At 46.0% G+C, this 12264-nt stretch overlaps 1 protein-coding gene across 1 annotated transcript in view; it reads right to left on the bottom strand.

Annotated features, from left to right (window-relative positions):
- Positions 1 to 11583, bottom strand: part of USP10 (ubiquitin specific peptidase 10) — a 63683-nt gene extending 52100 nt beyond the window's left edge. Inside the window, exon 1 of the mRNA XM_018061800.1 lies at positions 11427 to 11583. Coding sequence (XP_017917289.1) covers positions 11427 to 11447 — 21 coding nt within the window. The 5' untranslated portion in view covers positions 11448 to 11583. The remainder of the gene's footprint in view (positions 1 to 11426) is intronic.

The following is a 12264-nucleotide window of genomic DNA, read 5'->3' as shown; positions in this document are numbered from 1 at the left end:
AAACCCTTCAAGAAAGCCTAGAGGTCATCTGCATTCTTAACGCAAGACCTGCAATCCATCTGAAAACCTCAGGAGCAGCCCACCTCTTTTGCAGCAGCTCTCGTTACTGTAAGTCTAGGGAGGGCCAATCTGTACCTTGTGGTTCCTGCACCCTGTGGTTCTGACCTTCACTCCTAGGACTGGAAGTAGGTTCTGCCAGACAACATCTGTGTGCTGTGCCCTCCGCCAGGCAGGGCCATGCCTTCCTTCCACTGCTCGGGCACTCGGCCCATTCGGAGCCGGCAGCCTGCAGGCCTCCGGGAAGAGCTGACTGACTGGGAGGAAGGACAGGGCATCTCCAGCACCAAAGTCCACAGGGCCCTCCAGGCTCCCGTGCAGGACAGCTTGGGAGTCCTCCCCTTCTTCATAGGGAAGGGAGGAAGCTAACTCAGATCTATGCTTTCAACCAAAAAGAAATCAATGGCAAAGAAACAAAATGGCAACATATTTTACTTTCTGTCCATCTTGAAAAGAAACTCATTTGTTCAACATGTGTCAGGGGGTGAGAGGCCAAGTTTTTCCAAACTGAGCTGTGGCAACTCTGTGTCCAAGTCCAGTCATGGCTAGGATATTGCTACAGTGTCATTGTGAGTGAAGTTCAAGTTACAGCCAGAGAAGCTTCCAGCCAAAACTAAAGAGACTGCTCAAGATTTTTTTTTTCAAAGCAATCTCTTATCTCATTCTCATGGAATAGAACTCCAGTCACACATGAAAAAGAAAGTTTGCGCTCCTGGCACTTAACTCACTAAGTGTGAGTTAAGTAGTGTGGCATGGAAAAGCCAAGAATTCAGTAAGAACCAAGATGGAACCAAGAGTGTTATTTTAGCACCAATTTGTGAAAAACTGGAGACAAGAACTTCTAAGCTGACAAATCCATGACCAGCAACAACAGCAGAAAAAAAAGGCTGCAAGAATTTCCAATGGCCAACTGGCTTAATGCTATGCCCCAATCCTCAAAGATGGCAGACAGTCACAGTTAAACGGAGCTGGGGCGAAGCCCGAGCTGCCCCCACACCGAGAGTCCTATCTCACCACATGGCACCCAGCAGTTTCTCACGGCTTTGGGGAATATAATACAATATAGAGCAAGAGTTGGATAAATGTTTGCGGAGAGGAATTTGTCAATCAGTTAGCTGCTGAACTTCAAACAAAACTGAACTCTCATGCTCAAGACCCAGGGTGGCAGGTCTTCAAAGTGGCAACGTGTCAGGCTCCTCAGTTGGTTCTGTTTCCACAAGTCACTCGATTCAGGGCTAAAATTACTAACATTACCTCTCAGAGGGCCACAAGCTGGCGTCTTTTGTTGTTGTTCATACCTAACCTAAACTGAAAATGTTTTTAGATGTCCAAAATATGACTCAGTTAATTCTATTCAAGGCAAAGGGCTCGGCAGCTTAAGGGGAAAGGTGGCAAACAAAGGCATGCAGAGGCTCTGACCGGTGTGTCAGGCTGAGGCCCTAGGGGCTGAGGGGACACAGCTGGGGGCCTAGTCAGGGGTCCCTAGTCAGGGGGTCTGGATGGCCACCAGGATGCCAGGTGGTTCAACTGAGAAGACCACGACCAAGAATCATGACTTAAGAAATACTACTATATAAAATGGGGTTTCCCTGATAGCTCAGCTGCTGAAGATCCTCCTGCAATGCAGGAGACCCTGGTTCGATTCCTGGGTCGGGAAGATCCACTGGAGAAGGGATAAGCTACCCACTCCAGCATTCTTGGGCTTCCCTTGTGGCTCAGCTGGTAAAGAATCGCCGCCTGGAGAATTCCATGGACTGTATAGTCCATGGGGTCGCAAAGAGTGACTAAGCAAAGCACAGCACATTATGTAAAATGAGCTCAAATGTCTAAAATTTAAAGGGAAGCATTTAAAAATATTAACAGAAGTCATCTCAGAGTCATGACATATGGGTGATATATTTTCTTTACAATCAAGGAATAAATGCTGGTTTCTAAAGTTGCCCCCCTCCCAAAAAAATTAAAGAGAATATGGGCAGAAAGTGAAGAGAAACTAAAGAGCCTCTTGATGAAGGTGAAAGAAAAGAGTGAAAAAGTTGGCTTAAAACTCAACATTCAAAAAACTAAGACCATGGCATCCAGTCCCATCACTCCATGGCAAACAGATGGAGAAACAATGGAAACAGTGAGAGACATTATTTTCTTGGGTTCCAAAATCACTGCAGATGGTGATTGCAGCCATGAAATTAAAAGACGCCTGTTCCTTGGAAGAAAAGCTATGACCAACCTAGATAGCATATTGAAAAGCAGAGACATTAGTCAACAAAGGTCTGTCTAGTCAAAGCTTTGTTTTTTCCAGTGGTCATGTATAGATGTGAGAGTTGGACTATAAAGAAAGCTGAGGGCTGAAGAATTGATGCTTTTGAACTGTGGTGTCAGAGGAGACTTTTGAGAGTCCCTTGGACTGCAAGGAGATCCAACCAGTCCATTCTAAAGGAAATCAGTCCTAAAAATTCATTGGAAGGGCTGATGCTGAAGCTGAAACCCCAATACTTTGGCCACCTGATGCAAAGAACGGACTCACTGGAAACGACTCTGATGCTGGGAAAGACTGAAGGCAGGAGGAGAAGGGGATGACAGAGGATGAGATGGCTGGATGGCATCATTGACTCGATGAACATGAGTTTGAGCAAGCTCTGGGAGTTGGTGATGGACAGGAAAGCCTGGGGTGCTGCAGTCCTTGGGGTCGCAAAGAGTCAGACACAACTGAGTGACTGAACTGAACTACCTGATGTCCCCATATGACTTCCCTAACGACTCTATCCAATTATCACTGAGGACACTCAAGGGCTATTTGCCTTGCACTAATCTGCCTCAGATATCCCCAAACAAATGTCCTACATTTTCCCTCCTCAAAGCTTTAGGGTTTAAGGTGCTGAGATGAGCAGAGCGAACATTCTGAGATCTAGAGGAGAGCCAGCAGAAGACACCTTTGCCACCCTGGGGAGGACCCCAACCAGGCCTAGAACAACCACCTCCGTCAGCAACCCTCACAGAGCCTGTGCTTTCAGACAGACACCATCACCAAGGCTGGACTACCAAAGTCCTTCATCCTCCAATCCCCCAACACCGTCCCAGCATCCCACCCTACACACCAGGTAGTCACCCACCGAGCACAGGTGCCCAAACAGACTCTGGTCTTCTGCATGCGCTCCCCCCAAAACCCCATCCCTGAGCTTCTCTGCTCAAATGTCGCCTTTCTAGGAGAGTCAGCTTCCCCTGAGGCTCCCCTTTTCAATCCACATGGCGCTGCCACTCCCCCCACCTCCACTGCACCCTCCCCAAGCTCAAGCTCGTGGCCGCCATGAGCCTGCAGGATGGTTCTGCAGGGCAGGCAGCATGAGTGCGTCACCCTCTTCCCACGCTCTCCCCAGGGTAAGACTGGCAGCCTCCCCGCCGCCTTGGCACCCAGTTCTGAGTTCTCAGGGGCTCCGCAGGCCCTGCAGTCGCAGAGCCATCTCAGGTTGGGTATCAGCCAAGGCCCTGCTTCTGGGAGCCGGTCCCCTGCCTCCCCTGCCCTTCCTTCAGACGCGTCTTCAGTGTGGAATGGCCCTCTGCATTCCTGCGACCATCTGAGTAGTGTGTGTGTCTCTCTCTGACAGTAAGCTCTCTAGTAAGAGGGACAATGCCCATCTCTGCTTATCACTCCATCCTCAGTGCCTGGTACACAGCAGCCACTCAATGACTACTTGCTGAATGAATGAATGAAAGTTTCTCACTATATTGTTCACACTTCTGTTACAGGAATTATCACCCTAAAAAGGGGATCACCAATTGGCCTGTTTCCCTCTCCTCCTACGCTGTCAACTCCCAAAGCACAGATTTCTTTTCAACTCTATCCTGCTAACGCCTGGCCACCAAAATTCTTTGAGCAATCACAAAAAATATAAAGTTCTTTATATGCAGTTCTGAATAAAAGTGCCCGGTATACTTCAAATTAATTCCAAAGACACAGAATACTACCCTTGGAAGACCTGACTTTGCATTTTATTGGAAGTGGTGGAATATGATTTCTGGGGAGAGGAAGCAGACATGCGCAGTGGGACAGTTCTTCATGATTTGCTTCTTTTCCTGCCACTGCAGTATTTCAATAAATACAAAGGGGGGAGACCAAACACGAATCAGCTTATTGACAGATATTTATGAAAGTCTTTCTCAATCTTTTTCAAATATTTCACAGTCTAACTTGCTTTTTAATCAAATTAATATGTACTTTTAAGTTTTTTTAACAAAATTACTTCATGTTTTAATTTACTACTATTTTCTTAATGTTACTAAGCAAAATGTATCTCCTACTATGCCTCCAAATAACTAATGAATTAAAGATGCTCATGTTTTAGAGAATTTCCTGGTGGTCCAGTGGTTAGGACTCCACAGGTCACTGCATGGGGCACAGGTTTACTCCCTGATCAGGGAAAAAAGATTGCAGCGTGGCCAAAAAGAAAGAAAGAAAGAAACAAAGGGGTAAGTGAGGAAAGTCTGATTTTGGATAAGACAGGAGAAAGTCCAGGTTCATTACCCAATTTCCCACTAGTCACCAAGGTTGATAACCTACTAACCTCTCAAACTAAGCAAAGGTTTGTCCTCTCAGGGGTCTTCTTTAATGCAGAGTTGACCAACAGATAAGAATTTGAATCTGAATCAGACCTTTTTTTTTACAATATAGAAACTGGACACCATGACTGCTATAATTAAGAGGTTGAATGTCTTCAAAATACCATTTCTTAAAAAAAAAAAATTGTTCAGGCATTTTAATAGTCACAAATTTCTACAGCACTTCCACAGTTCTCAGTATAGTAGGTCACAGAGAACCACTTTAACCTCCAGAACATCTGCTCATACCCTGGCAAAATCCAATAAAAATAAGAAAAAGTCTATTCTACCTGAATACACAGCTTCAATAATTTTAGAAGCAAGAGGTGCTCCAAAAAGTCCAGCTCACTGACTATCTGGTCGTGTGCATGCGAAAGTCACTCAGTGTCGCTCAGGGTCCGACTTTTTGCGACCCCATGGGCTACCCATATCCAGTCCATGGACTTCTCCAGGCCAGAATCCTGGAGTGGGCAGCTGTTCCTTCTCAACCTAGGGATCAAACCCAGGTCTCCCGCAGTGCAGGTGGATTCTTTACCAGCTGAGCCACAAGGGAAGCCCAACCATCTGGTTAGAAGACTGCATTATGAGACAAGGGAACAAAATCAGTGTCTGAATAGGAAAGGCACACAAGACAGACCAACGGGACCAAGATCAGGGAGGCGGGGAGTGACTTTTTACTTTAAACATGTCTGTTTCAGAAATTCAAGTCTTAAAAAAAAAAAAAAAAAGAAATTCAAGTCTTTATTTTGTATTTAAAAATAAAATCAATGAACAAATTTTACCAAAATGCACTCTACACAGAATCTAGCAATTAATAATTAGTAACAGACTGGGTGTTGCTGTTTAGTTGCTAAGTTGTACCCAACTCTTTGCGACCCCGTGGACTGTAGGTTGCCAGGCTCTTCTGTCCACAGGGTTTTCCAAGCAAGAATACTAGAGTGGGTTGCCATTTCCTTTTCCAGCCCTAAATAATTACTTAAACATGTAAACCTTTATTTCATTCATTCGGTCATTCCATAAACCTTCTCTGAGAACTATCATGAGGAAATTGCACTGTGAAACAGCAGAGGCTAGAAGTCTAAACGGCAGAGGCTAGAAGTCCAAAATCTGCTCTTAAGTCCCCGATAGTGCCTTTCACGGCCACATGACTTCAATCACAACCTCCAGAGTCTCACTTTACCCATCTGTAAAATGGTGATAATAGGAATACATTACAGGGTTGCTTAAGGATCATGCCAGCCACAGCACTTCACAAACCATGCAGCTTATAAACTACACAACTGCTCCACATGCTGATCGCTGTAATGTTTCATTTCATAATAAATATGCTCCTCCTTGTCCAATCAGCAGATCTACCCGAAAGGCCTACTCTCCAGGTCTCAAATAAACACACACATCTTGGTAACCATCCAAGGAGAATTACCACTTAAATACTAAGAGACATAAGTTTTCTACAACATCAGGCAGGAATCTCCAAAAACTCAAGAATTAAACGTCATTTTCAAATTCTCTTTTATATCCTCCCAAGTGCTATTAAAAGTAAAAAGACTGATATTTTCAGAAAAAAATAGAGAGTACATACTTTAATGATGAAATTCTCTCAAGAGGCATTGCTTCACTCCTCTGGAGTTATAAACTGTCTAAAATAGGAGACACACATAAGAGGAAAACTAGAAATGCTCTTGATGGTTACCAGAATACCAAATAAATTCACAAGCTGACTGGCCCTAACTAAATTTAAATGAGTATAATAAAGTTTAAAATGCATCACTTATATCCAGAGAAAAGGATACTATCTTTATATGAGAATAATTAAACAATGCAGACTAACTCATTAGCCCAGAAGCCAAATCAAAATTCCCCACACACAGCCATGTATTCAATGTTCTTGGGCGGTTCTGGTTGTAGTTCACAAGGTCCATGGCTTGCAGCAATTTATACAGAGATCTAGCTTTAGTCAACATATTTTAAAACAAATTATACATTTTACTTTTACTCACAATAATGATAAACATCTATTTTTCTGAACAGTGAGGAAAGTAAATTGAGAAAATGGTCCAAAAAACCATCCCCACTACTTCCAGTGCATCCGATGGCTCTCATGGAACTACAGCTCCAGAAGAGGGGTGAGAATGTGGGGGTGAGGGGGCTATTCCTGGGACTCCTCCCTTCCCTCCCCAGCCAGCTCGTCCACAATAACAGGTCTGTAACATGAAGCCCTCTATTTTGTTCAGTCTTAAATGCAAGGTTTTTTTCCCTACATTCAGTGTCTTACAGCAGAGCATGCTTGAGATCTCTAATATTATTCAAGTTACATTTAATTTTTTTTCCACAGTAGCTCCAATGACAATATAAGTTTGCAGCTATCACGCTGAATCTTTTGAAATTTTAAAGACTACTTTGCTAGAAAAGAGCACTGATACGCCAACTGTGTGCATGTAATACACACAGGTAAAAAGCAGCATTTCTCCATAAAACAAGTACAAGTGGGGAAACAAAACTGTACCACCATAAGAAAAGAGAGAGAGAGAAAGGCAGGCAGCTAGGTGTAAAACTTGGATACCAAAGGCACAAGAGTGGAGCACCAGTTTTTCTACTAGGAGGTATTTTTATTTTCAAGGCACTACATGTGAGACTCTTAAATCAGAGAGTGTAGGCTTATGAGACGGTGAGATGGTCCTTGAGCTGATAACCAGAAAAATAAAGTGAGAACTGACCTGAAGAATGACAACCAGAAAAAGCTGCAGACGAAGCCCAGGAGGGAGAGGCCTGAAAGGGGAGAGCAGAGGAGCAGCCCTGGGCTAGCACATGGTCCGGGCACCTCGTCATCTCAGCTCTCAAGGCAGCCAGAAAGGGCATGCCCAGGAAGACTGGCTGTGTCCTCCCCACCCCAAACCACACTTCCACCTCACCAAGCCTACTCCCGGGAGAGGGCAACCCGAGCACAGGGTCTTTCCAGACAGGGGCAACATGGAGCTATTGGTTTCTCTGGTCCTCTGCTGAAAATGGGGTCACGACTGAGGAGCTTTCAAACAGTCAGAAAGTGGCCCACTCATGAAAAGTCTACGCTCTGAAGACTCCACCTTGAGGTTTATGACAGATTCTACAATGTCTGATCCTTGAAACAAATAGTACTATAAACCTACCCGAAGGGCTATCTTTATTTTGCCTACACTCAGTTCTTCGCCCCGCCTGCACTGACAGAAAAGATCACAGAAAGACCTATTGGGAGATCACGTCAAAAACAGGGAAACTGCAGTCCATGCACATGCAAGTCTTTGGAATTGAACATCTACACTGCTGAAGTAGCACTAAAGTGACAAATGACAGTAATCCAATGGCCCAAGGCCAGGAAATGCCACTGCAAACAGATTTATCTGTTTTGTGCCACAGCAATTCTTGCCTGTGTGGTAATAAAGAGAACTGTGACAGCGTAATTACAAATTCAAAAGCAAGTGCTTCCCACTGGTTTTCATACTTAGTGTATTGTCAGGAAGAAGTGTCCTCAGCAACCACCTTCAATGTGCCACTTGAAAAGCCAGATCTCTTAACAGCAAGTGCTTGCATGTCTGAAATTTGTAAAAGCACAAACAAACAAATCTTGATGTAACTACTTCAGGTTGAAATGATACAACTTTTCTCAATTACTTGAATATTATAGTCTGAGCACAGCAGAAAGTAAATGTGCCACTAGGCCTGACATTAAATAATCATTAAGCTTCGGAATTTTTTTTCTTCCTTAAGTTTTCCTATGTGACCCACGATTCAAGTCGTGTTAGTTCTACATTCAAAAAAATCTGAAATAAACGTCCTAACTTTTGCTCTGGAGAGGAATTTAGAGTGAGGCGGGTCCACTTATTACTTGCCATCACTTCATCACTTGGTCCCCACAAGATGGGCTCCAGAGCGTGAGGGGAGGCCCTAGATGGGGCTCTCACCTCTGTTGCTGGTCTGCAGGAACCACGGAGGAGATCATCAGCTCAAACTTGAAACAGCGTATCTGGTGTGAGGACCTGTTTCAAGGTTTTGCTGTCACTCTACAAACGAACACTGGTATCTCCAAATATCCTACACTTCAAATAATTTTATTTACTTCAGCTGCTCACTATGGAACACCAATAAAAATGCTTCTCTTTGGAGAACTACTAACACAGCTGTCAGTTATAAAGATATTCAATGCTTCAGTAACACTCTACCATATGCTCTAAGTTGGATCCAAGAAATCCCACAGTGTAAAACGAGGGGCCACTTTATTTTATCCTAGGTAAGGAAAAGACTGAGGTGAGCCCGCTGCAGGGGACCAGGACAGGAGCAGCCACATGATATTCAAATAGGGTAAGAAGCGTTACTGTAGAGATTTCACTAACAACAACTGCAATGATCACAAACGCTTCTTCTGGTTTAAGACAGCACTGGTCAGTTCAAATTAATTATCCCCAAGCATTTCATCAGTTCCCTCCTGACAACAATATTAATTAGAGATGTACTTTGACCTCAATTGTCAAAGTTCATTATGTGGGTTTGTTAAAATGTGTTGAAAGCTATCCACATTAGAAATGTTTCCAAGTTTTTCAGTTTCACGTCAATCCAGGGGAAAGGGTTCAATCAATACTATGGAAATAAGATATAATCTATAAATGTTTTAAACTGTAACCTTAAAAATCCAATTTTAAAATAGGACCCTTAAAAAAACCTAAGAAGAAAACAAAATAAAATAGAGCCCCTACTGCTAATCTGTGGTTGTTAACCCCCACAGTAAACACGTAATATGCATCATCGTGCTTTAGCACAGGGTGATCGATCGATCAATATTTTTTTAATTAATGAATGGCAATGACCAAGGCAGTACCCTTAGGACAGGAGGTAACGGAATAAAACTAAATTATTAAAATGCTTGGCCTGACTTAAGCAGGATCCAACCATTAAATCCTGTCACATACATGATTTCATTACCTGTTTTCATTACTACTCTTCTAAAAAGAAAAATATTTGAAGTATGAGAAATCATACCATTTCCTTTCCTACCTTCTCTATGCTAGAACTTAAAAGCATTTCAATCATACTTTAAAAGAATAAACCCAAAGTGTTGCTAACATTTATGTTCAGCTAACTGTTGCCACCTTAATTTTCAAAAGATGTACAACATGCAGGCAGTTATGCTGTATAAAACAAACACTAGGACAAGGAAAGCAAACGAAATTACAATCACGTTTACATATTATCACTGCTCATTAACAGTTCAATTTTGCCCTGCGACTGGTGCTTACGATAATGAAGTGAATTATGCCTAAACATGCTTCTTTCATTTCAAAATCGCTACGACTATGACCCATTCGTTCACAATGAACCTTGTACCTATTTTGTAGCTAATCATCTTAAAATTTAAGTTGAGAAAAAGGCAAATACTAAATCTCTTAAGGAAAGAAATCTTTGAATTACACACTTGTAAAACTTATTCAACCACTAAGCCCTTTTTTTGTGTGCATATAACTTTACTGAGTTACTTTCAAAAGCAGACGTACTAGTGAACAAAAAGTTAAAGGCGGAAAGTTGTCGAGCAAACTGAAGCGCCAAAAATTTAACAAAATTGCAGCTTCCTGTAAGATCTCATTTTTTAAAATTATCGCGTCTTAAATTCCGCAACACGCGTTAATTACAAGTTATTAAAACCTACTCCATTCCCAAAAGGGCAACAAAAACCAACTGCTTACAGTGAGGGTTATGATTTACCGGTCGCCAGTTTTCCAATAGCTACTTTGTTCCATTTCCCTATATTTGATACAAAGTTAATACTACAGCACACAGAGTTGATACAAAAAAGTGCCACAACTTCTAGGGATTGGAAGTCAACAAATCAGTGGTCTACACAGCAAGCCCGACAAATAAGACCACATGCTGATTTTCAAAGAGAGCAACTGTATTTGGGAGAGTGGGGAGGACTCAGTTCAACTCTAAACTATCTCCCTAAAAGCGTGCCCGTTCCTCTTTCTTCCCACTGCGGGATTATCTTAAGTGGCCCCTAAGCCTGAGAGACCGCTCTGACAGTGTGCGTTAGTATAGTGTCAGACCGGCTGAGACGGATTCAAGCAAAGGATGTCACTCAAAGGCAGGTATTAATAAAAGTACGGTCCTGGCGAGTTATTCCGAGTCCCTTTTGCAACAGTAACCTTAAGCTACTCCTCAGTCACTCGAATCTAAAAGCCGGAAAACCAGCAATCTCACTCACCCCACCCCACCCCACCCCACCCCACCCCACCCCGCCCCCAACGGGGTCAATCAAACTGCGAAAGCAACCTTTACTGCCACGGGGAAAACGGTGCACCCCCAAATCTTGGTTCGCTGCGGGCAGAGAGGCAACCGGAGGGCGTGGAAGGCTCTGCCGCTCCCGGGCCTCCCGAAGCCCCTCGGCCGCCTCCCGGGACGGCCAGGGCCCCATCCTTACCGCCGGCTCGCCCCGCGGTCCAGCCCTGAGGTTAACCCCTTCGCGCCCCCCGCCCCATACCCTCTCCAGGCCGGCCCGGGCACCCCCCCTCTGCCGCCCCCACGAGGCGGGGCCCGGCGGGCTCGGGCGCGGGCCGGGCCGGGCTGGGCTGAGGGCGGCCGAGGCGCGGAGGCAGCGGGAGGCTCGGGGCCTAGTCCCGGGCAGCGTGTCCCGGCGCCCTCCCCCACTCCCACACGCTCGCTCAGGGCCGGGGTGCGCCCGCCCGCCCGTCCACCCCGGCGCCCGCCGGCCCGGGGCCCGGGATCTCTTCCTGCCGAGGGCGCCGGCTGGCGGCTACCTGCGGGCTGCGGAGGGCCATGGCGGCCCGTTTCAATGAGCCTCGGCGCTCGTCCGGCTCCTCACGCTGCTTCCCCCGCCGCCGCCATCTTCTCGCCCGCACATACACACTCGCATCGGCCGCCGCGCCTGCGCACTGGCAGCGCGCCGCGGGGCGTGGGGAGGCCGGGCGCGCCGGGCGTGCGCTGCGCATGCGCGGCCGACAGGTGGGCGTGCGCGGCGGGAGCCGGCCAGGGGTGGACCCTGAGCCCGCGCCCCTAGGCGGATACGGCCCCGCCCGCTGCAGACCCGAGCTCCCGGGCCCCGAGGGAAAGCACGGGGGACTGAGGTGATAACGCCGGAGCGCCTGGTCGGCCCGAGCTTCTCACCACCCTGGAGGCCACCTGGGCGGTGCTTGGCGGGACTCGGGAAGTCCGGGCCGGGAGCTGCGGCCTGAGGTCGGCCGGCTCCGCCGAACCCTTGGGCCGGGGTCTCCGAAGTCCGAACTGAAGATCTCAGAGCAGCCGCGTTTATGGAGGTCGCATCCACCCATTCATATTTGTTCACTTTTCATTCATTCCACAAACACACTGCGCGCCTGCACTGTGCCACGCCTTTAACTAGGCATCGGAGAATATTTTTAAAAAATAAAAACGCACCCGTAAAGCGTTTAGGATTGGGGCCTGGCAAATGGTAAGCATCCAGTGTTACCTATCACACACCTACATGCATGTGTGCAGACAGACCAGTTTTCGGGTCATTAGTTCCAGGAACAGTGAGCCCCACCTGACCATGCAGGGTACCACCTGCTTCGGCCCCTCCAGCAGAGTCTTTGGGTTCGTCACCCGTGAATGAGGTTA

The sequence above is a fragment of the Capra hircus genome, chromosome 18 (genome assembly GCF_001704415.2).
Source record: "Capra hircus breed San Clemente chromosome 18, ASM170441v1, whole genome shotgun sequence".
In the NCBI taxonomy this organism is placed as follows: domain Eukaryota; kingdom Metazoa; phylum Chordata; class Mammalia; order Artiodactyla; family Bovidae; genus Capra; species Capra hircus.
Note: the sequence above shows the minus strand (reverse complement) of the source record. Positions and strands in the feature narration are given on the sequence as shown.